Source organism: Anopheles merus, chromosome 2R (genome assembly GCF_017562075.2).
Source record: "Anopheles merus strain MAF chromosome 2R, AmerM5.1, whole genome shotgun sequence".
Classification (NCBI taxonomy): Eukaryota; Metazoa; Arthropoda; class Insecta; order Diptera; family Culicidae; genus Anopheles; species Anopheles merus.
The window spans coordinates 49,615,469-49,640,563 of record NC_054082.1 but is presented as its reverse complement, the minus strand read 5'-3'; the positions used below and the strand labels follow the sequence as shown (position 1 = coordinate 49,640,563).

General features: G+C 51.4%; 1 protein-coding gene across 1 annotated transcript in view; it reads left to right on the top strand.

Annotated features, from left to right (window-relative positions):
* Nucleotides 1–25,086, top strand: part of LOC121587901 (protein serrate) — a 102,952-nt gene extending 77,866 nt beyond the window's left edge. Inside the window, exons 10-18 of the mRNA XM_041905217.1 lie at nucleotides 2,578–2,691; nucleotides 2,803–3,027; nucleotides 5,130–5,257; nucleotides 12,156–12,309; nucleotides 21,164–21,322; nucleotides 21,410–21,871; nucleotides 21,945–22,336; nucleotides 22,428–22,637; nucleotides 22,718–25,086. Of these exons, the coding sequence (XP_041761151.1) occupies nucleotides 2,578–2,691; nucleotides 2,803–3,027; nucleotides 5,130–5,257; nucleotides 12,156–12,309; nucleotides 21,164–21,322; nucleotides 21,410–21,871; nucleotides 21,945–22,336; nucleotides 22,428–22,637; nucleotides 22,718–23,575 (2,702 nt within the window). The 3' untranslated portion in view covers nucleotides 23,576–25,086. The remainder of the gene's footprint in view (nucleotides 1–2,577; nucleotides 2,692–2,802; nucleotides 3,028–5,129; nucleotides 5,258–12,155; nucleotides 12,310–21,163; nucleotides 21,323–21,409; nucleotides 21,872–21,944; nucleotides 22,337–22,427; nucleotides 22,638–22,717) is intronic.
* The last annotated feature ends 9 nt before the right edge of the window (nucleotides 25,087–25,095 follow it).

Sequence of the window (25,095 nt, the reverse complement as noted above, 5' to 3'; positions counted from 1 at the left end):
CTCTGCCGTCGCTATGCCATTTTTCGTCACAAAACGTGCACATGCTAACAAGATCGATCGTTTAGCGGTAGCGATCACTCGCCGTCGCCGTTGGACGATCAATTATGACGATAATTGCGGCTCTTTGGCGGCAAACGCTGACAAGGTGTGGCCTGTGGCTGCTTGTTTTCTCACTGCGGTTGACATCCGACGGACTTCCGCGCCACCTAATTATTGCGCGAATTTATCTTGCTCATTCTTCGGGAAAAGCCACGCATCAGCCGGATTCTGAGCACGAAGAGCATAAATCTTGCGGAAACGACCCAAACGGTCCACGGTCGACGCTCCTAATCGTTGTACAAATAGCATAACAACACCGTACCCGTCTGACGGCATCGGGGCAGCCGGATCGTCCGGATGGATTATCGAGTAGGAACGTGTGAGCGAGTCATTTTATTTTCCCTCGCCCTGTTGGTAACGATCGCTACTATTGAATTCCATCCCAGGAGCGCACTTGAGGCGAGTGCACAAAACACCGGTAGCTAACGAACATCCGCAGAGGCTTAGCCACGACACATACTCACAGGTTTCGAGCTCCATTTGATTCCCGGCACCAAATTAAACCAATCGAAGACAAGTCCTTGACGACACCACACGTTCCCGCGATTGCATATTCGCTTGTCCTCGCCCTACACCGAGCGAAGAAGATTGCAGAGCCCAAGAGCCCAAGAGTCAAGAACGTGTGTATTTATTTCCCATTGAATTGTAAATATTTTTTAATTTGAATAAATGACTGCTGCAAGTTTGTCGCTTCTATGCGCCCCGCGGGCTGTCCCTCGAGCGATCGGGCGAGATATGGCGCTGCTCTGGTGCTGATTCACCACCACCACCACCAACGACGCTTTTCGACTCCCATCACCCATTACCGCGGCAGCAAGATACCTCGACATTACCGCGATGGCGCTCCAACCCTTCCCTGTAGCCTTGCGAGCCGGGTGACAGCAAGGAGGCAGCATATTTTCTAGAAAATAAATTGTAATTTCCCCATGCACATCCCGTGCACAAACGAATCGATGTGAATGCATGTTACAACCACACGTTCGAGTGCGCCGAAGTACCCCCAACAACTTCTGTGTGTATGTGTATTTATGCTGATTGAATCAATCTCGTTACCAACAACCGCAAAGACCAATTGGGCCGCTACCGTCGTGTTGGGGCCCCCGGGGGAAGGGAGCACAAGACAGCACATTTAAAAGCAGAAAGGCAACCACGACCCCACGCGCAACCCCTTTCACGCGACCGGGTGCGGTTGCACGGTAGTTTTGTGGTGGCGTTCCTCTCCTTTTGCATGGGATTGAAATGGGATTTCTACCTTTGCATGCTTGTTTGCACATCCCGCACACATCCCGCGCGACTAGTTGTAGCGCAATCACCCTCCGCCGACAGAACGGTTCTGTGGTTGTGGCAACAGACGCAGCCCAAGCCAAGCGACGCAAGCAACAAGGAACCAATCTTTCACACAGCCCCGTGTAAAGCGAAACGTGCAACCGTGGTACCAGCATCCGAGGGCGGCAGTATTTGACTGTTTACTACTGCTTTGATTTCCGGCTCGCTCTTTTCGCCCAAACCTGACAGCAGCCACCGCATCCCGGGTAAAAAAAGGTAAAATAAAAATAAAACACCAGGCTGCGGAGGACCGTCGAGTGCCGTCAAGATGTACGAGCGCCCAATTAATCATCCATCAAAAACGGTTTGTGGGGGAGAGCCGACAAAACGCAGGAGAATGCAGACCGGTAAGGCGTAGTTGGGGGGGGAGGGGGGGAGGGAATGGACACGGGAGAATTCATTCCCAATCAAACCCAAAACAAAGCAACGCCACTTGACATCTGACATCCGGCCGCCATTTGCTTTCGTTAGAGCTGGGGTGGAGGAGCGCCAATGTTGCGCCAATCACGCGTACCGTTTTGATACCGGGCCCGAACATCGCCAGCGTGCCCCAGCAGCGTCCTTCTCTTCCAGCATCCGCCCTGTGCCAAATTGAAAGGCATCCCTCCCGGGTCTCTGCAATCCTGACGGTAGAGTGTGCCACGAGCCCGAACGGATCTAGATCGTGCTCTCGCCGGTCATTCTTGGGCGAGCTAATTACCACGTCATGCGTTATGCCGGGCCGAAATTGCGGTCAGCCCCAACACGGTAGTGTGCCAGACCCTTCCAAGGGAGCTCCAATCAACTCGCCAGCTACTCGCTCAAACCCATCAACCCCAAAACGTCATAATACGATCGCGTTTGACATGGAGGTCTGTGTGAAAGGCGAACGAAAGACACTTCCTGGCATGTTTGCACTGCAGGAGATTCGTCCACGATAACGGCACGATAACGGTCACAGGTCTCGGCCAGTTCCCTGTTTGATTGTCCCATTTTATCGTATAACGATCGATCATAGCCAACATGGTGTGATGGCACATACCCTTGCCCCTCATTTGCACCACCATTCATTAGCGCCTGCATTCTCTTCGATCGATACGGCTGCAATTTAGCTCCTTTCTTCGGCTTTTCTTATCTCACCCTTTTTTATGTTTGTCTCTTTTTCACTTTCAGATATCGACGAATGTGCCGATGCACCGTGCCGAAACGGTGGCACTTGTATCGATCTGATCGGCAAGTTTCGCTGCGAATGTCCACCGCAGTGGACCGGAGACACCTGCCAGAACGGTGAGTGGTTCGTGGCCGGCGTTCGATTTTAGCTCGCACTTGAGCTGCTCTTCTTCTAACGCATTCTTTTTCTCTGTCTCTTACCATCTATCGCTTGTCCCTTATCCGCAGATGTCGATGAATGCGAGTCGAACGTCGCGTCCGGCCTGGGACCCTGCATAAATGCGGAATCGTGTCGCAATCTGCCCGGTTCGTTCCAGTGCACCTGCCTGGAGGGTTGGGGCGGTCCGACCTGCGCCAAGAATCTGGACGACTGCGTTGGCAAGTGCAAGAATGGCGCCACCTGTATCGATCTGGTCAACGATTACCATTGCGCTTGCGCCGTTGGATACACAGGTAATTATGAGCTGAGTGCTCCCCTAGACCGCGCCCCGAGGAGAGCCAGCAGGCCTTCGAACAATTTGTCTCCCGGAAGCGTTCATGATTTATGATGATCGACTGCCCGGCTCCAACGAAACAAGTGGCTGGACGTGACGCTAGGACCGAAACAAAAACTCCCAGCTAAATGAAATTACGCATACAGCCAACCACAACCGGCCACTAACCGAAGCCTGAAGGCGCTTGCCGTAGGTAGCACAGCTGGAAGTGGCATAATTCATCAATCAAACGCTACCGACAGGAGTCCCAGCTTCAAGTGTGCCCTCACAGGTACCATTTTGGACCTGTTTGCCCCAAAACATCACCGGTACGGTACGAGGCTGCCCGGATGGGTTCCCCTATTTGACCGCGTGGATGGGTAAATTGTTTGACTTAATTTGTGCGGGAAATTCGTGCAACCTACCTGCTGCTTCACGACCCCTACGATGCGTTGTTGTGTCGGGCGTGATCTGTTGTTTATGGTTCGTTTCGTTTTTCGGAACCACTCACACACTTTGCTAGTTCGACGAGTTCCAGTTGTCGTCTAAATTCAATTAATCATACCGGCAGCTAATCGGCGGTGTTTGCCCGTTGATTGGAGTACCGCTGTGCGTGAACAGGGAATCCCGCCGATACAACGATCGCAGTATGCGGTAGTCTTGCGGGCAGCCTCCACAAACAAGATGAGCCTCCTCGCCTGCTCCCGATCTGCTCCCGCTGTCAATTAGAATCGTAATTGTAGCGATGCCGGTGCCGCGGTCTGTCAAAATTGAAAACACTGCGGGCTGTCATGTGAACGGGCTGTACGATCAATCGTTCCACGATCGTGCTTGCGCGCACATGCAGCGCGATCTTCCTGCTGGTTTGATTTTTCCACGCTTTGTCTCGCATACGTGTGCGTGCCAGTGGAAAGGGAAATGATACATATTAATTTCCCACCGCGTGGACCGTTCGCTGGCTATTAAGCTAGTCACGATAATGTCTTACTAATGATAATTTCATTCAAACTGCACCAATATGCAGCCCTAATCCCATCGTTTCCAATCGGTAATGAGGCTACTGCTGCTGCTTTCCTCTTCAGCGAATGCATCCCGAAGTGGGTCCGTCCCTTCTTCCCAGCCCCGGCGCAACAAATGTTGTTCGTTTAAATGTATTTAAAATAATAATGCTTCCAATTTCTCATAAATGCAAAGACAAATTAACAACCATTCCATGGTCTCGTACCACCCGGCTGCTTAACGTCTGTGAGCTGAATACCGGAGTGAAAAAAGGGATGAATACCCCAGTCCCAACAACAACAACAACAACAACAACAACGACAACAGCAGCAGCATTAAAAAAAGGCTCCACACAACATCCAACATGAAACGAACTGTAGAGCGCGAAAAGATATTAATAAAATGTACCCTTCATGGGACCACCACTCCGATTACCCCTACCGCCCCCTTGTGTACGGCCGCGTGTATTCAAATTCGCTACAAATGACGGTTACCGGGCGGGTTTTCTTCGCGCGCCTTCTCGCGCCACGATTATAATCATATTCCGGTAGCGTGGTTTTTATATTTTTGATTAATCTTGAGCTTTTTAAAATATCATCTATTAAACCTTGAATGCGCCGGTCCGCTGGTACACGAACGAACGAACGAACGAGCGAACGAACCAACGCTGTGGCACCTGATAAAAAAGCCCCTCAAGTGCTGCGCTGGGATTGTGTAAGAAAACGGGTGTGCTTTTATATTGTGGTGACGTGAAGAAGCAGCAACAAAGAAGGGCAACCGCGACGGCAATACCGCCGGGAACGAGCTGGCGAAGAAAAGACGACCGAGGACTTAGGCCGATGAAATATGTTCATTACATTCAACAAATTTTCATCTCTTTTTCTCTATTTGATTAGGGGAGGGAGGGAGGGGACATGGGAACGGGAGCGCCCCGTGTTTTCGCCTTGTTACCACTAACGTTCTTTTCCTATTCTAACGGTCCAGTAAGGCAGGGATTAAATCTACTCAAATGAATCAGCGTAGTAATGAAATCAACATTACAGAGCTGCGGTATTAATCTTCCGTTTATGCTTTCCTCCACAGGTCGCGATTGCAGCACCGACATCAACGAGTGTGCCAACTTTCCCTGCCGCAACGGTGGCGAATGTGTCGACTTCATCGGTAACTTCAAGTGCATCTGCCCGCTCGGATTTTCGGGCACGCTGTGCGAGGTAAGTGCGTTAGCAAGATAAAACGCCTGTACGAAGGCTGTGTGTTTTCTTTTTTAAAGTTTCAAACAAATTTAACGTAATTTACATGCCAATACGGGCCAACCATTGCGGCAAGCATGGAAAGCAGGAGTTCGTTGCAGCTGTCGCATTGAAGTCTTTTGATGCTCTAATGACCGTCAACGGGACAACGCTTTGCGCTAACGGTTCTAATGGCTCCGGCCGCGTAACATATGATTATTTATTATGCTTCTTGCTGACAGTCGCGCTTTTTACTCCTCATTTTGGGGTCGCTTGCATTGAATCGTGCTAGCTAATTGGACGCATCGCCTACGTTCGATCATCGGGCCGCGGACCACGCAGCACAGCACAGATGATGGGTTGTCGCGCTGTCCATTCATCTCGATACCTACGGCTCAAGCCGGACAGGAATTTTGTCCCACAAGATAAAGCTAACGTCTTGTCAGCTTTGTCCCGAGCGGCTCAAAATATCCCCCCACATTGGGGAGGAGTGGTAACCATGGCTTGCAACATTTTCGTTTCATTTTTCTTCAATACCAAAACGAGACCACAGCCGAAGGGAGAACTCGCCTCACGTATTGTCACCCATGACGAATGACACCCACCACAACGGAACGCGCGCACTGTGACAGTGTGAAGCAAACCGAGCCAGGAGACAGGGAACGACTTAACATAATAATACTTCCGATAATTATGTGAAACCCCTTGGCTGCGTCCCAGCCCACCAGCTCTGCCGCGACTGAGCAGATCTGGCACACAAGATGCAGAAAACCTACCAGAGCAAAGCGCGATAACAAATAGGACACTGGGAGCCTTTTTTGTGTTAGCCCCTTGGCGGATGACAGATTGACCACCGATCGGTTGACAAACGAGGAATTGCGTCCGCCGCCTCCCATTGCCCCCTCTCCCATCCCAGCAACCATTTACACACACAATACAACGTGTCAACATAATGCAACACAAAACACGCCAATACATCGCACCCCACGACCAGGACGGGCCACCGCGCCACAAGCCATTTAACGAACTTAACACACAATAATATCTTGTTACCTTTCCTCGTTGCTTCGTTTCGGGGCCGCGCGCGGTCCGTAAATCTCGGGGGGAAAGCTTCGTTTGTTTGATCGGCAGAATCATTTGGGCAACAAGGTGAAATCTGGCCGTTTGTGTGTCCCTTCTCGTCCCAAAAAAAAACGCCCTTCCTCCTACCACCCACTCGAGCCAGCATCTTGCAGCGGGGGCTGGGAATTCATTCTCAAATCCCGGAATGCGTGTGTGCGTGCCCGTGTTTGTGTCCGGTCAGCCTGCAGTGAAATCCTTTTCTGATTTTATTTTTCCTCCTCCGGTTTAAAAACGGTCGCCACCTTCGCCGCAGCACGGAGAGATGGGAGTCCCTTTAAATATTTATGATTTGCGTGTCGGGTTTTTAGCATCGTGTCCTCCCGGGCTCGGCGCACGGTGCCATCTGCTTCCTCGTGGCCACAGGCCGCTGCCCCAACGTAAATGAACGGTCATAAAATAAAAATTAATTTATAAAGATATAAAAAGATAATAGCGAAGCCGTTTCAGAACAGTTGGGAAGGATGTGCCGGGGCAGCTGGAGTGGTGTCGCAGAGGCGCGGAATGGTTAAAGCAAAACAAAACCCATCAAACCGAAGGAAGGGAAGGTATACAAGCCAGCTTAATGCTGGGACAAATGCGTGAACGTGTAAGCACGAAGTGAGGGCAACAAATGTATAAATACACCACTGGTGATGGTGATGATGATGATGATGATGATGGTGGTGGTCATGATGAGAGACTAGCATAAGCGGGAAGGCCCCCTAGGAACTGGTAGCAAGCAACAGCAGCCGTCTATCTGGTTGGCGAGGATCGGATTGGAAGCAATTTGTCTTTGCGTTAAAACCATTTATCAGCTCATGAATTCTTGAATCAACAAGCCGGATAATATCTCGAGCCAGCAGCTCCGATCCGCGAATCCCATCTTCGTGCCCTATTCTCTGTGGTGCTTCTTTTTTTCGAAATATTTTGCATACATATCGCGTACCTCGAGCAAACCGCAAACAGTTATTCCCGTGTAGCTGGCGTTTTTCATCGCGTTCCCTTCTTAAGGCGATCAATCCGTCTAATCCGTCTCGGGCCTCGGGACATGTGTCGTACCTGGTCGTAAACTAAAGCGGGAACAAAAAAGGAGAACGGATATTAGAAATGCAGTAGCACCAGCGTATGTATTTAATGCCGATTGTGATGGTCATATCCTACCGCCGCCCGCCAGAGGGCTTCTGCGGATCCCCGGCTCTACAGCTTCCCTTCTGCCGTTGGCCGTCGACACTGCCCTGCATCGAGACCCGCAAACAAGTGACACTTAATGAGTATGCAAATGAAACTATCACTAGCTTAGAGCGGGAACGTAAAGAGACAGGTTAGACCTTTGGCCATCCTAAGCTCCCAACAGGCGATTCACATTGTCGACCAACTTTTGGGGTGGCACATCCCCGACAGCACAGGCCGAGAACCCACCACAGAGTTCGAGGGGAGGGTGGCTAAACGAGCTGTTTGAAAGCTTGTACGATTGCCTGCAACGTTCTTCTGCTGAACCTGTTTGGTGCGGTTGCAGTGATATCGTCTGCACTTGTTTTCCCGTGCTCCTGTTCGGTATTTTTTTCCCACCGCCTCTCGGCGGTACCCGAGTGGTCCCGTTTGTCCGCCGTTTGCAGTGCACCGTCAGGCCGCGAGTGCTTGTAGAGAGTTATGTTGTGATGTCAATTTTTTTCACCCCACACACACACACACGCACACACGTTTACATTGCGTACGCAATGGTCGTGCAGTTTTTCGCGAATCCACCAAATGGTGCCACCGAGTGCAGCGGCTCTTCGTACCTACACTACCGGTTTGCACAAGCACACACACACACATACAGAAAGAGAAATACAGCAAAGACAAACCATCTCGTCGGGCAAAACGGCAACTGGCCCCTCCGCGTGCGCTGCAATCCCGTTGAAATGTTGACTAGAGTGACGGTTCAAGATTTAATATGTTATTCGCCTTTTTATTATCTCTCACACACTAGAGACTGCAAAACGCCACACTTGCGCCACGGTCGTCCGTCCCCGTCGTTCGTGCGGCCGTTTGCGGCGCACCCTCACTAACCTTCTTAGCCTCCTTCCTCTGATACCGATTACGAAATGGCACGGATTTTGTGCCCGTCCCAAACCGTTGGCAGGGGAGGGGGGAGGGGATCGGAGCGGCGTAGCTCGGGCACTGGGTTTGACGGGTAGAAGGGCGCATGCGAACATGCGAACAAACACGAACCCCTGGGCACGGCACGGCGGACCGAACAAATGCGCGCTGCGGCGCTACCGGTGCGGTGCAAGAAGCATTTAAAAGCCTCGGCCCCGGCCGGTCAGCTGCTGGCTTGAAATGAAATAAATAAATTATTTTAAATGTAATATAAAAATGCACCAGCGCCCGCGACAGGTGGGCCCGGTGGCGGGGCAAACGGGACCGGTGAATGCACCTGCTGCTTGCTAGTAGCGCTTGCACTTGCGCTGGTGCACTGCACTGTAGTGTCGCTGCAGTCGATCGATACGGTTCCATTATGGCTTGTGAGCGCTGTGTGTCCCCCCGCGCGCGCACACACACACACACACACACGCCCTGGCAGGGCAATTATGTACAACAAATCAAACTCACCCGAAAGGTTATTTCGCACCGTTCACTCGATCGGCGACGACGACCTCGCGAAACAAATGCGAGTAGTGTAACTGCTCCTGCCGGCGGGGCAGAAGAAAGCGTTTCGCGAAGGTTTAGAAAGGGTTGCGGTTTTTGGTGCGCTCGAATACAACCGATCGATCGAGAGATCGAGAAGAAAAACAAGGTGTGCAAACTCGTGGCGCTGGTGTGCGCATTTCCGGAAACAGCAAATGCTTGACGCTAATTGATTAACATCTCTCCCTCGCTCGCTCTCAGCCGTTTGGCGCATAAAGGACGCTTGTCGAACGCAGTGTTGGAGCATTTCATTATGTAGCTTGCGTAATTGGATAAATGTGTCATGTTATCGGCGGGATTAATATTTTCAACCTGGTTGGGTTGGACCGAGGTGTATTTTTTTTCGCAATCGAACGCAATCGATTGGGAGATTGGGTTCGTCTTCTCTAACGCTGACGTCCAACGGTTAGTTCGCGCAGCAGCCGTCTCGTTAGGTTAGATGAGTTTGATTGATCGTGGCACAGCGGGAGATCGTGCTCAGGGTTGGTGTTGGAGGATTTATTTGCATGTTTTCATCAGCTGCCCCACACGGCATAGTGCAGCTTGACGATGCATCCCATCAGAAATAATAATTGGAATGCTGAAAAGGAGCTCCAATTTTGGTAGTCGATTCACACCTCCGCCGACACACCAGGGCGGAACGCCATTCCCATAAATAGTTCGCAGTGCGGGTGATTGATTTTTCTTGCATTACATTTCGTGTTAGCGGCAAATGGTACCCGCGCATGGATGGCACGAACCGGTCGTTAATCTTCGCACCCGGTAAGCCGATACACGCAACTCCTAACTCCTGCCAAGTGGCAGCAATTAACAATCCCTGTTTGAAGCGGTGTAACGTTCCACACCAAAAATCATCCCCGTTTAGCAGACGCTGCTTTGCTTCTGCTGCAAGCAAACAAATCCTACCGCACCCTCAACACTGTCAAGTGCCGAAAATCAAGCGATGGCAAAAAAAGGCGAACCACAACACACCAGTATCGCTTTACCTTCACACGAGCAAGAGAAAGGTTTGCGCTTGGTGAGAAAAATGTGTAGCATCGCCCACCCTCGGGTCAGCATCTGTTGATGCCGAAAACATCCAGCAACTCTCATCGTCACCGGCGAATTTCTCAAGATCGTCGCCCGCATTCTTCGCAACCACTCGGGTTGAAATGCTCAGAACCGCTAGCGGGAGAAGAGGGGAGTGGGAGGGCGGCTGGTCGGCGCACCAAATACGGAGCCAAATTAAATCATTGCTAACGAATTGGTTATCCCTTGCCGAGAGTGGATCATTAAATTAAATCACTGCTAAGAGTGTCGGGAAAGGCCCCAGTTACATGCCACCCGACAACAACAACAACAACGACAAAAACAGCGTTAACTGTAGCACTGGCCGGAAGCGGTTGCTGGGTGCCGTGGGAGCTCGCCGGCCACGACCAAAACTGCACCGAAGCGACTCATTTAACAAGCAAACCTGTACTCGTTGTCTTAGTCGACAGTCGGGGGTGCAATGGGGTAGCGCAAGGGGGGATCATTTTAAAGGCGCACATCGAGGGTGGGGTGGTCAAATGCCGGCACCCTTAAGCTGGGACAGCCATTTCGGCTGGCGGTGGGGTGTTAAAAACCGGTGAGCTCATTTTGGAGACAGGTGAGAAGCGCGCTCGTTTGATCCCCCAGGGATTGACTGAGCAGGGCAGGCGCGAATATCGATAATCGATTAAAATCCCGAACCAGTCCGTGTGTGTGAGTGTGTGTGTGTGTGTCCGGAGACTGGGGCCAGCTTACTGTCAGTCAAAAAAAAAACAAAGCAGAGAAATGCAAAACTTAGCGTTAATGCGATATTGTCTACTCCTACTCGACAACCGTGCGGTGCACCATCTTTCACTTTACGCTTTCCTTCCATAGCACGCTCGTTTTGTTTTCTCCCGGCATGTGTTCCCCAATTTCGTCGGTTGGAACCATGCCTTGCCAGCTCACATAAGAAGCTTTTGCTGCTTCTCCCCCTCCCCCATATATTCGGTCAAGCGTCTTAAGATTCCAAATATTGATTGACAATTTTCGAACCGTCCGAATCCAGGAATGGCCGCCCCAGAGAAAGGACCATGCCCCGGCCCGAAGGTGTTAAATGTAACAAGTGTCACGACACGGCCATTCTCACGCCCCTTGTACCGGACATATAATCGGGATCGATTTATTACGCGCAGCCGTACGGCGTTTTGCTCTGTTTGATTACCTTTTTCTGGCTCTCTGGCTGCTTATCTTCATCATCCACCTCGTATTTGACACCGGCCCGACAAACGTCAAAAGTTGCCGATTAAAACGTCACCTGACCGTGGCCACCGAACGACCATACCGTTCGCCTCCCCTCCCGGCTGTCCCGAACGATCGCTAATCAGATTAGCTGGATAGTAGAACGGAGCGAAAAGTGTGTGTGTGTGTGTGTGTGTGTGTGTGTGTGTGTGTGTGTGTGTGTGTGTGTGTGTGTGTGTGTGTGTGTGTGTGTGTGTGTGTGTGTGTGTGTGTGTGTCGCCATGCCGAAGATTGTGTTCTATTTTTAAGCAAAGCGCATTCTTCGCACGATCACCACCAGCCACCAAATTGTGTCCGGCTCGGGTAAAGGGACCAACTTTCGTTTCCTTTGGGTCGTGTTGTTAATGCTTCTTTTCATCGCTGCTGCTGTTGCTGCTGCTGGATTCGGCGCTCAGCTACGAGCGATAATATCATAATCCGAGCTGAGTGTGTTACTCAAACGGTCCCGATGTCGGCCCGACTCCAATTAAATTCCATTCTGTCGCATCCCCAAGGTGTAGGCCACAGTTGGTAGAGGGGGTGGAGGCGCTGAACCACTAACCTGTCCTGGGACGCACCGCTTCGACCACTTTCCGATGGCTAACATTACCATAAAAATTTGATTTTATGCTCGTTCAACATAAACAAAACTTCTACCCAGGTATCGGGCGATCATCGTATCGGTTCGCGGTGCCGTTTTGTGCCCCGCCCTCGGCAAGAGTGGGCAGAAATATTTTATTGCCCACTATCATATGCATTCTAATTGCCGCCGTGCGCTCAATCCACAATTTGTTAACCTTTTTGCGTTTTTCTTTTTTCCGCCTTTTCTTTTTTTTCGCAGGAGGCCAAAGATCATTGCGTATCGTCACCGTGTATCGAGGGTCAGTGTTTGAACACGCCGGGCGGCTACTACTGTCACTGTCCGCCCGGTCGCGCCGGCCGTCACTGCGAGTTTCCGCGCGTACCTTGCGAAAAGGGTGGTCCCTGTGCAAACGGTAAGTGTATATTCGTACCATTTTTGTTGTTGTTTGCTTCTCCCCGTTCTTACAAGATAAGGCAGCATGCGATGCGCAAATGTGGGTGAAAAGCTGCGTCGTCACTGTTCCAAGAGCAGTCGTTCCAAGAGGGATGGGGAAGTGCCTATCGACGACGTGTGTCTAAATTAAACCACGATCGAAAGCTCGCTCGATCGGCTCGGCCCCATTTCTTTTCGCACCTTGGAGTACCCCAATTCGGACATGGTGGAGCCACCGTGAACATTAGCATATTCGTGACATCCAATTTATTGCGCCATATACGCCACCGCGATGACAGCCGCCACGGGTCGCGTTGGGAGCATCCCAGCCGGGCTGCTCTTCCGCCTGCTTCTCCCACTGCTCGCGAATTGAAGGTGTCCGATTTTTGTGCCTTTGGCGCTGACCAAGAGAGAGCGAGAGAGAGCAGCAGCAGCAGCATCGAGATGTATCGGCGCGATAACGGAAGAAGCGCCTAGCCCAAGTTGGACGACAGGGGACAGGGGTGGGCTCGCTGTTGCCGCTAAACAGCACAACGCAACGTCCACCTAACACATAATTATAATAATAATACAATAATTCATTATAATATTTCAACGCGCTTGCACGGACCGTCACGCCACACGCTCTGCCGGTGCCATTTTGCTTCCCCCTTGCGGTCGCGACGCGTCGAGGCGAATGTGTTTATTTTCCACACACTATCACCACACTATCAGCGAGCATCAGCACATCGCTCTTCACTGTGCGAACCGCGGCCTGCTTCCTTTGCGCCTTGGCGAACTATCGAAAAGAAGCTCATCCCTCTGTCTTGCGCTGCAGCACAACCACCCACTTTTAAACCTCCTCGGACTGTTTGGAGGAGCAGGCCGCAGGAGGAGAAGGAGCATTTGGATAATTTACAGCCAGTGCCGTATTTGGTGTATTTTATTGCCCACCATCAACTGCCGACAACGACGGACAAACTCTGGCCAGCGATATCGCCCCGGTGGGATCTGTGCCGATTCTGGCGTTTCGGTGGCAATCGCATCCTCGCTCGTCGTTCCACAGGGGGACTCCCTACCTACCTACCTCCTCTGTGGAAGGACACTGGAGTCGTCGCAAGGAATGCGACAAGTGGCTCTGAAGATGTGCTGCCTTCGGTGAGCGGTTGAGGTGTTCGCTGTTCGGCTGCCAGAAGACGCGTCTGCGCGGTGCGCGATCTCACTTTCTCGGGTGAAATCGAGCGTTCGCTGTTTATCATCCACCAAACGGTGTTTTATTTGCTCGTTTCCTCTCGGTCGATCATGTTTGCTTCATGTTAAAGCTCTTCTTCTTCTTTTTTTTACTGCATCTCACGCACGAGATGCCGATGGGAAAATCTGTCAAATGCAATTTATTCGCTGCGCGCCGGCCCTGGCCGCTGGGAATTTTGCGAACGGAAAAAAGCGTTTCCTGTGCCACATATCGGATGGCTATAAATTAGTATCATGTGCTGGTGCACCGCGCCGAACACGCGCTTTCTTTCAGCCAGCGAAAAAAAAACCTTCCACACCACCACCCTAAAGGACTAGACAGCCCGAGTAGCATGTCGAGCAAAGTGCGATATCGAGCTGGCCGAGCTGTCCGTCCATCGTCCTGACAGATCGTCGGATCGTTTGTCTTGTCGGTGGCTCCTGACGCTCCCTTCCACTTGCATCCGCGACGGGGCAACACGACACCGAGGCAGTTAATTATCCCGCCGGTTGGGTCCCATTCGATTCCCAACCATGTGTGCGCAGCGTTCGTATAATCGATCGGGAAAACGATCGGGAAGCGTGAAACGACGAACCGCTCCCCGATTCAGAGTGACGCGTCACGATGGACACGGTTCTGGTGCAGCTGGCCGATCTCAGCGGGAGCCGAGGGTATCGCTCCACAACCTGCTTCGGGTTGGAACATATTTATTACACCCCGCATGTCCTGTTGTGCCGCGTAGAATTGGCGCGATCGCTCATTTTCTGCCCTCTAGTGTCTAGGGGTACACTACACCACGGGACGGGTTAGATTGAAGGTGGTGAAACCTCAGTTTCTCGCAGACGTTCCCAAATGCCAACCCATCGTAATCGTGCACTGCGTCCAGAGCGAGCCAGAGAGAGAGAAATGTCCGTTAACATGTTCATTTCCAGATATGATTGTCATTGTTGATCGTGCGGCAATCATCGGTACGAATGCGAACGATTGCCTCCTTAACGCTCCCCCTTCGAACGCTAACAAATTGCGCGTTCATGTAGCCCTTGTTGATCCAGATATACATCATCGGCTGAGGGGCCGCTCGGGAGACAAACACCCGCGAGCGACCTCAATCCTCCACTCCCCCCCCCTCCCCTCCTCACAGTGCATCTGCCCGAAGTGCACCTTGCCCTTGTGCCGTGCCGTGAAAGCGATGGAAAAATCATGTCCGCGGGGGCCACGACTCCCTTTCTCCCCGATCACTCGATTTAAATTAACAAGTTTGTTAACAGTTTGTTCATCTGTCCAGCTCCATATCGTTCTACATCGCTCATAAGCGGATCGAAGCCGTGGTCCGTTTGCAGCCCGATCATGCATGATCGCTGCACCATACCGGTGCCTTTCACCGGTCCGTTTGAACGGCTGGATGTTTGCCGTTTTGCCGTCCCGTTGATCTGGTGCGATCGAATCGCGCCAGCTCCACCCAGAAACTTCCACCGTCTCAGCCTGCGCCGTCCGCCACAGAGACATGATCGCCGTCCCCTGCCAGAATCGCCATTTATCGCACTTCCCTCGCAAAGCATTCGTAAGCCCGCGCACACCAGAGCGGGGCTTAAAATAATGATTCGCTTTTGTCTTTGGCCGTTCCCTGCCGCATACCTTCCATTCATACACACACACCCTGTTTCCCCCCCACACGTTTGCGCTAGAATCACATCATCGGTCCAGTCTCGCACCGATGGGCGATTGTATAACATTTAGCTGTATGTCAAAACTGCCAATTTGCGGACGATCCGCGGTCGATCGATCGTCACAGTAGATCGGCGCACGGACACTGCAAACTTTGAGACAATCTCCAACCTCCGGACACCCGCCCTTCCCAAAACGGGAGGGGTTCGTTAGCGCGTTGGCGATGGGAAAAAATCTAGCCAAAAATTGAACCGACCGAACCTGCGAGCCCCTAGCATGATCGACTTGATCGCCGACTTTGGGGCAGCCTTTGTTTCCACACGAGTTGGCGTGTCGTCTAGCTCGAAAAGCTACACACACACACACCCTCTTGTGTGCGTTACGGCGTGTGGCCACCACTCGCAGCGCTGAAAGAAAGCGCGAGATCGCGCAAGATTCCGCTCAAGAGCTTCCCCCAAGCCGCGGTTTCGTTTCGTTTGCTGTGCGCGCGCAGTTAAATGCTAAGACACGCGGGAAGAATAATTGACTCCTTGGATGGAAAATGTTGAATTATTTATTTGGGAAAGCCAGTCAGCCGGTGGCTTCCCAACTCCCGACACCGCAACAAAAGCAGCGTCCAGTGCCCGCCAGTGCTCCCAAACCCCGGCTAATCCGGTCGAGTGGAACCATCCGCAAGCCCGTCTCACCGCGTGTACACACCGCGTAAATTGTCGATTTTTAGTGGAGTGAAAGAATTTTGATTGACACTCGATAGGCAATGAATGGGGCGAGCCCGGGAGGGAGTGTGGGCGGCGAGAGAGATAGGTCAGCCAAACCTTAGAAGGAAATATGGACGGACGGGACGGACCATATGATTGGGTTACGAGTGTTGGTTCCACACCTATCCCCCACTTTCACGGGTTGTGCACGGATGATAGACATTGTACGCTTGCCCGGAAGTGGATTCGGGCGTCGATTGGCCCTACCGCTGGATTTGACGCCCTGGACTATTTTCTCCGACCGTCTTTTACCCCACACTAATTGCCCAACTGCACTCGCGCGCAAGGTTAATTGGATCGCGCGGCCGAAGAAATGGAGAATTTTGTAAACGAGCGCAAATGCGTTAGTTTGGTTAATTTATGTTTTCACTCGCTGCCATTTCACAAGCTCCTTTTTTAATTTATTTTTACTTCTAACGCGTCTCAAACGTGGGCATTGATTTGCTTCCCAATTATCTGCCCACGAATGTACAGCCCACAGCCGCGCGGGCTCGCGACTGTTTGCCATCGGCAACCGGCAGCATTATTAGTCACACCCGCCAATCCGAGGAGACACATTTGGACGTGTTTTAGCTTTCTGCTTCCTAATTCTTGCACTCCTCCGAATGGCTGTTCTTCTTCCGGGAAGCTCTTCTCGGTGGGTTTTTTTTTGTCAGTACTTTCAGTACCTTCCCCCGGCACATCTATTAATCACTACTTATGTTCTCACCCAGTAATTGACGCGCACAAAAAAGCTCGCCCGCTCGAATTCACATTCGCGAACAAGAACCACGCCGCCGCATCACGTGAACGCGAAAATCGTGGCATGCGCGCGCACACCCGCCCGGTTGCCCGCCCTTACGGTAGCAGAAGCGTCCCACGATGACACTTGCGCGGCAGTTAATAAACGATCCGATTTGCGCAAACTTGCGCAAAGATGACTCACGGGTCCCGCGCGGGCCGGGCCACGGGTTCTGTATGTGTGTGTGTGTGTGTGTGTGTGTGTGTGTGTGTGTGTGTGTGTGTGTGTGTGTGTGTGTGTGTGTGTGTGGGATCCATTCCAGCAGTGGCGGAAACATCGGATCCAACAAGCGGATGCTTCAATGCTTCAATTATGTGCGCTGCCGCACCTCATTACTGGCCGTGCCTAGACGCTGCCTTGTGCCTCCCTTTTCTTACAAATGGGATGTAAATATTAAATTTCTATAAATTGAATTGAAATAATAAATAAATTTGCTGGTAAATCTTTTCTACAGCTCCACTCTCCTTCCCCCCAGCGCGAATCCCGTGTTTTGCACGGTAATGAGATGAAATGAAAAGCGGGACGAAGAGTGCTGGCTGGCACCGCGCCTCGTTACCGGAACGAAATTGCAACGGCGACGTGTCGGCAGACGCATTGCAAGCATCAGCCATAGCCACCGCGAGTCTTACAGTATGTCAGCAGCGTGCAGCGGCATGTAAGGCGTGAGATCGAAGGAAATCAACCTTTTTTTTCGCTCCCCCAGCTTCCACTTTCGGAATGCGGTGGTGGGGCGGTGGTGCAAACGCATCCCGCCAAACCCATACAGCCTATGTTGCCCCAGCGCGGGTGCCGTACACATAATTAACTTCCTCCCGGGCTGCTCCGGAAGATCGAACCCGACCTGGCCGGGCAGTGTTCTCGCTCGACAGCCGGGACCCAGCCGTGTGATTGTCAGTTAAATGAGAACGTTTTGATTTGCAGAACATTGATTCCTTGATGGCCGGCTGGGGCGGACTGGGCGTAAACGGGGAAGGGGTGTGTAAGCTCGTGCAAATATGTTGCCGCTCGGTGAAGGCTGCGAGATCGTTTGATATCAAACCGTGCCTTATTTTTGCGCTGTCCATCCGCTGCTGGGCGTTTGCCGCCCGAAAGGACCGCGGAATGGAATGGATCCTTGTTAGCGGCCGATGAATAGGCAAATTTTCCCGCACCACCGCCCCTCCCCCCTCCCCCGGCACGACGGTGGTGTCTTCTTTCCCGCCGGTGTGTAATTAGATGGCAAATAAGGGGAAAACGGGCAGTGGCACGATGCTGTCTGCTTTCTTGCTGCTCCAAATGGATGCTAAATTGGATGGGATTACCCCTTAGAAGGAATAGTTTTATTGGACTAATTCTTCTTTTGATCCTGGCGCATCGCGTTGGATTTTATTTTCAATCTCTGCAAACGCCGATCGGCGGGGTTGATAGTGATGGGTGGGAAAATGTCCCGGGGCGGCATAAAATGGGAGTTAAATGTCAGCAAAATGTTGATTTGGCGTTTCATTTTTTCCTCCATTGAATCCATTTTATTTGTATACCACAAATCCTAAAGTCTATTGCACCCAACGTGCAAGCGCCAATATACATCCATCCAGCACCAACACTGCTTACTTTATCCCCGTACATTGGAAAATCATAGCCATACACACACACATAGATGAAGCCGTGGGCGATCGATTCCGCTAACTAGCCTAACAAATGGTATACGGAAGGAGTCGCCGCAGGTTGGAGTCGCGGCCGCAGCCGCATGACTAATGATCGCTCGATCGCTCTCGCCTCAGATGCGATGAATAATTAGGTTCCTAAATGCCTCGGTAATTAATACAATGCTGTTCCAAATTTAGAACCACCCTTGCCCCCTGCTTCTACCTTCATGGCTTCGTTTGCCACCAGTACGTTTCATACAGATTTCTCCATCCTTCGCTCCCGTTGCTTCTCCTGTTGCTCGAAAGCTTTGTAAAATAATGACAATATGATTGAGCTTTCCTTCCACTCTTGCACGCTCGCAGCCTATCGCATTACGTTCGTTCTTTTTTGTTGGTTTCCTTCCCCCAACTTCCCCTTGGTCAAATTATGCTTCGTGTGGCCGATGAACCATAATGGTTCCACCGCCAGAGCGCTCCGGCTGCTCGGCGTATCGCTTTGGAGCGCTTATTTCGCTTTATCTTTTAACTCACTCGCTGACTTGGCCTGTCTGTCTGTCGCTCGTGAGGATACACAAGCTCGTCTGAAGCTCCTCACACGGCGCTGGGGGGAGACCTGGTTCCCGGACGATATTTGTATAATTAATGGAACTTTTCTACTTCCTCGGATGCTTCGCTTAAGACACACCGGAGGCACACACAATGAGCTAGCGAGGCAGCGATAGGCGCTTCATCTTCATGGGCGAGAGTTAAAAAGGATGCTGGCCAAAGGGTGCGAAGGAACAGAATATGGAAACAAGAACGCCGAACAAAAACACATTTTTTTGTTCCCCATACACACATACACACACCCACAAACACGAACAAGACGTAGAGGATGGTAAACGCTAGCACAAATAAACAAGAAAGAGTAACTACACTGCCTGCAAGCCGTTTTCTTTCTTATTTTTTGATAAATTGTTTACAACTTATTTATGCCTTCAAAAAGCGTACTCCAACGAACAACCCACCCCACCCAGGCACTGGTTTCTCAAATGATCAACTGATCGTACACAATCGAATTCTACCAACGTTGCACTGGGCCAGTTTAAACCATCACGGCGCTCTGCTCATGGGCTTTCATGTGTTAAAGGGGATTTCCTGCAGGAGCAGCCTGTCCCCGTACGATATACTCTACGCATGGGCACCGTGCGGTGTAGATGAAGATAAATTAATGATTACGGCCAATATTTGTCATAGCTTATTCCACAGTGCCCACTGCTCCCACTGCCTCCAAGGGACTGGGAGGTTCTCAAAAGATTCTGCCCGTTAACACAGCCCGGTCGCCCCAGCCAGATGTCCCAAAATAGTTTGAACATTGTTGCTACTCATCATTTTATGTTGTTGCTTTCATCCAATCATATTCTTGCCTTGGCTGTCTTTCTCTTTTTAACACACAATTTCTTATACTTGATTGCTCATATTTTCCAATGATGTTTAACCTCTTTCCAAACTTAATACAAACGGACAAAAATAGGTTTCGTTTAAAAAAAGTGTCGAAATCGTAATTGATGTTAGATACGATACGATACAAAGTTTTCCTGCCTACATTTGATCGGCGTCGGGGACACTGCTACTGATTCCCCGTTGGGAGTGTTAATCCAAACCCGAAACCCCTCCAAAAGCATAACAACCGCACCAACAAACTCACCTATTTATTAATGTGAATTGAAAAATCAAGCACCTTCTTTTTTCCTTGCATTTAACGATGTTTGGCTGGCGATTGTTTGGTAGGCCGAAGAAAGACAATGTAACCAAATGAGGCCGCGTAAGCCCCCTTTCGTTCTGCCCTCGGGGGAGGGTGGTGTCACTCGGCGATGCCCGCGCAGCAAGAAAGAAAATTGTTCGTGCAAACAGCATCACTCCCGGCGGCTCCCGACGGCTTCGCAGAGGAAGAATGTTAATGTGCTGCGGCGATGGGAAAACACGGGATGAAAACGGCCCAACAAAACAGAAACAAACACAGCCCACAAACGAGCCTCAATCTGTCAGCGAGCTTCCGTCCTCCTACTCCCCCCCCCCCCCCCCCCCCCCCCACAAAACCCCTACTCACACCAAGTGCTGATAGGAAACCGCGACCGATGGCTAGCGATGGTTCCTGTGCATTAGCCTCCGGATTGAGATGCTCCATCGTCGTACTGCACACAATGTGTTTTCTCTTTTTTTGTTGAGAGTGTAATGTTGTCGTTTTTTAAGCAATAAACAAAAAAACTCACAACCAACAGCAACAGATAAACAGATAAAGATCGGTTCTAGAACAACGGAACGGAGCATCAAAAGAAGCGAGGCAACAGAAGCGGGACTAAGTGCAACAAACACACTGATTAAGCAATTAAAATGACTCCCAGCATTTGATCGCTTGCAATTGCATGCCTGTTTTTGTGTGTTTTGTTTGTTTTGTGTTGCACTGTTGCAACGATGAGGTGGCGCTGTGGGTTTATTTTCACCATTTTCGCTATTTATTATCCATCCTGTACCCTTGCCCCTCTGTTCGTCCGCGTTTGATTGCTTCGCCATTCTTTTCGTGTGCCACTCTTGAGCGAGTCACTTTTCCCCTGAAGCGTATCAACAACGCATATGAAATATTGATCCTCGCAACATAACAACCGACACAATCGTTAATGAAGACGATAAAGCGTAAATGGTTCTTTCGGAATGGCAAAGAATTACAGGCTCTAGGTGTAAGGTAGCAAACAGTTCAACATTGATGTACTTTTTAATTGTATTTTCCTCTTCTTCTTCGTTCCTTCCTCCTGCAGAAGCTGGCTGCACGATGCCAACCAGCAACGATACGGCGATCTCCGGCGGCTCAATCGCAGTACCGATTCCCTGCAGCGGCCGCGGCAAATGTGAGTCCGGCCCGATGGGGACGAGCTGTGTCTGCCAAAGCGGATTTACCGGGCCATTCTGTCAGCATAGTAAGTGTCTCAGGCCAGCCCTCGACTACCCTACGCTTGGAACGCATTTCATTGTGCGTGTTTTGTGTGGCCTTTCTTTACTTCCAGATGTCAACGAGTGCACCTCGAACCCGTGCGCCAACAATGGCATTTGCATCGACGGTGAGGGAGACTATTCGTGCGAGTGTCAGCCGGGCTGGACGGGGAAGACGTGCACGGAGCGGGCGATCCAGTGTCTGCCCGGCCAGTGCCTCAACGGGGGCTCCTGCATACCGTCCCAGTTCGGGGGAGCTCCGCACTGTCGCTGCACGCTCGGCTGGGGCGGTCCGTTCTGCAGCGAACCGCTCGACCAGTGCCAGGGCCAACCGTGCCACAATGGGGGGACCTGCGAGTCCGGACCGGGCTGGTTCCGGTGTCTCTGTGCGAAGGGGTTTTCCGGCCCGGACTGCCGCATTAACGTGAACGAATGTTCGCCCCAGCCGTGCCTGGGCGGTGCAACGTGCAAGGACGGCATCGGAGGGTTCACCTGCATCTGTCCGGTCGGGCGGCGCGGTGTGCGGTGTGAGATTCGTAAGTCATCTCGCTTGCAAATTTGTGTCATACCAAACGCTCACTTACGTACGACTCTTTTACTTGCTTACAGTGCTCTCCGATCCTTCGTCCGTGTGCTCAAACACGACCACCAACTCACCGTACGATCCGCTGGTCAGCAGTGATTCGCTCAGCAAACCGAAGGGCGGTGGTGCTGCTGCGTCACAAGCGCCATCCGATGAAACGAACTGCAATTCGTGCATCTGCGTGAACGGGAAACCGCGCTGCTCGAACCTTTGGTGCGGGTTGAACAACTGTCTCAACCGGAACCAGTCCAGTGGGGTCGGATCGGGTTGCGAAAGCCACCAGGTGTGTGTGCCGACATCGCAAGAATCCTGCCTAACGCCACCGTGTCAACCGCGGGGTGATTGCCGTACGTTTGAGCCATCCAGACGGGTGGCGCCTCCGAAGATACCGGCCCCGACCGACTGCTGGCCAAATCAGGTAAGAAGCGGCTCGAAAATGGAGCAAGCAAAGCTAGGCACGCAACAGAGTGGCAATTAACGTATGCCTTTTTCTGCTTCCATCCTTTCAGGCTACGCTTGGGACGGCCTGTGCCCGCATTTCGATACTGCTCGAGTTGAACCGACTCGTCCGAGGCACCTCGGTGGACGGACTGTGCCATCTGCTCCGGCTGCAACTCGGCGAAAAGCTGATCAAAAATCCGTCCTTCGACGTGTCCGTCTTCATAGTCGTACTGTGTGATCTCAAAGCTGGAACCAACGACACGATTGAAGTGACACTGGTGAGTGTGCTGAACTGTTTTCTTGCCGGACAGCGGGTAATAACATTTTTCCTTTGTTGTCCTCTCTCTCCCACGCACAGTCAACCCCTACCGATCCCGTCGGTGGTGCCTCGAGCCTAACGGAGGCGGTACGCCTGCTGGCGGAAATACTCTCCCGCCAGCAGGGCGTCCAGAACGATTCCTTCCAGACGGATCTGGTCGAGGCCGCCCCGCTCACCTCGATACTGGAGGTGAAGGTCGAAACGGCCCTGGTGAACGAGGGCAGCACCGGCTCCAACTACCTGATCGCGGTTGGCTTTGGCATCGCGATCGTGGCCCTCTGTCTCGGTGCCGTCGTAGCGCTGCTCTGGCGCCAGAAGGTGCACTCGCACAGCGGCTCCGGCACGAACCTGTCGCCCCATCTCGACCTGTCCCGCGGCATGGACGAGGAAAAGTCCAACAATCTGCAGAACGAGGAAAACTTTCGCCGCTACGCGAACCCGCTCAAGGCGAGCTCGAGTTCGCTGCGCGGCGCGATGGAGCTGAGCTTAAACCCGGCGCCGGAGATTAACCAGATCGCCGGCCCCAGCTCGGTGCATCACCGATCGCAGCAGCTCTACCCGCCCTGCACGCCGGACGGCGCCGAGTTCGAGAAGGATCCAGACAAGCAGAAGGCGGCCAACCGCAACTCGCACATACTGCTGCACAAAACGCAGAACGCCGACATCATGACGAAAAACATTGTCGGCGCGATCGACAGCCAGCACAAAGACTTTGGCAAGCGATCGATCAACGATCACACCGCGTCGTCGGCGGCGAACGTGAGCGGCGTGGCCGCCAGCGGGACGCAGTCCGTCGGTGCGACCAGTGGGACAGTGGCGGCACACCCCGTGCCGGACGCCCCGGCCGCCGGCAATACGCTGGCGCCCGAATCGGACGTCCTGACGGTGCACGTGTAGGTGTGGCTGATGGCCCGTATCCATCACGCTGCTACAAGCAATCCTTAGCCTAAATAGTATCGCTGGAGAGCACACTGGATGATAAAGGGAGCACCAGAAGATCGACAGTTCATTATTTTATTAGCTTATTTTTATACATGAGTAACTAATTTATTATTCGCCAATGCGCTTCGCTCGTTTGTTAACTGTCTGTCTCGTCTATCTAGTGCTTTGTTGTACATAGCTCTATCCCCCATTACACGAAGTAGAACCGCAATCGAAAGGAGGACATTCGCGGGACATTTCCATATTCGGCGATATTCTTACGTTCGAACATCCCTTAGGCAGGAGAGCAAAAACGCCCATTTTTGTTGCTGTGCAAGTACACGTCATCAACCTCATTGCACTTCACAAGCTCGTACGCACAATCCTGAGCTAGTTAGACGCCAGTGGCGGCCTGTTAGCCAGCAAATGTAAAAGGAAGGGCGATAAAGCAGGCTGTTGAACGAATTCTCTTCTTCCGAAACACATGGTTTCAGATTCTCACGCGATCGACTACACGCGTTTATACTACACCGTATGCCTTCTAGCTCAAGCATTATTTCCTACGAGCCGTACGAGTGGGGAAAACACTCCTGCCCCTCCTGTGTAGCAGTGTCCAACGAAGTGGCACATCCTTTGCTTGGACAGAAGAGTTAAATTGTAATGTGATATTAAATAAGGGAATCCAGCGAGGGATAGAGAGTTGTTTTTTTTTGTATTTGTTCGCCTTTAGGGATAGCATTTAGGGCCATCTAGAGAGTAGGAACGTGCGAAAAAGGGCCAGCTCCATTTTCTAACCTTTGTCCACAAAACACAAATCTAGGCTCACACGGTAGCGATTCAACGCGATCAGTCGGCAAGCGGTTGGCCAGTGACATCCCCCAACGGTCACTTACGGCCAACTATCTTCTGCCTGCCATTTCGCCGTTTTGTTTGTTTGATCTGTTTTATCGCGAAACCCCCGAAGAAGGGCTCGGGAAATTGTACATGGGAACGCTGGCATACTAGTTAGGGCTAGGTTTTAGCGGAATAAATAGTTCCTTGTTTAGTGTTGTTTGTGAGTGTACAATTAAGTAGCAAGCAGAGTAGGTTTAAGCATTAAGGGAAGTTGAAAGCGCATTCCAGCAGCAGCAGTAGTAGCAGCAGCAACAGCAGAAGAAGAAGCAACAACGTGTACATTATTGCAAAACTCGAAAACTTTAACTCAAAACTATGACAAAATGTACTCAATATTATTTAAATGCGTAGCGTAGGGCAAATTTGCAGCGAAATAGAAAAAAATGGTGAATCAAACAAACGATTGTGTGCAGATTGTGTAAATATTGTAAAAAAGACAACAAAGATTTGTGAGCGAAACGACCATAAAACAATGAAGGAATCTCGTCAAAATGCCGTCAATTTTAAAGAAGTACACACAGTGCGGTATGGTTTAAGGAACAATCAAACGGCCAATCCCGATAGGAAGGAAGGAAGGTAATACGTTTAGAAAAGAAAGTAGA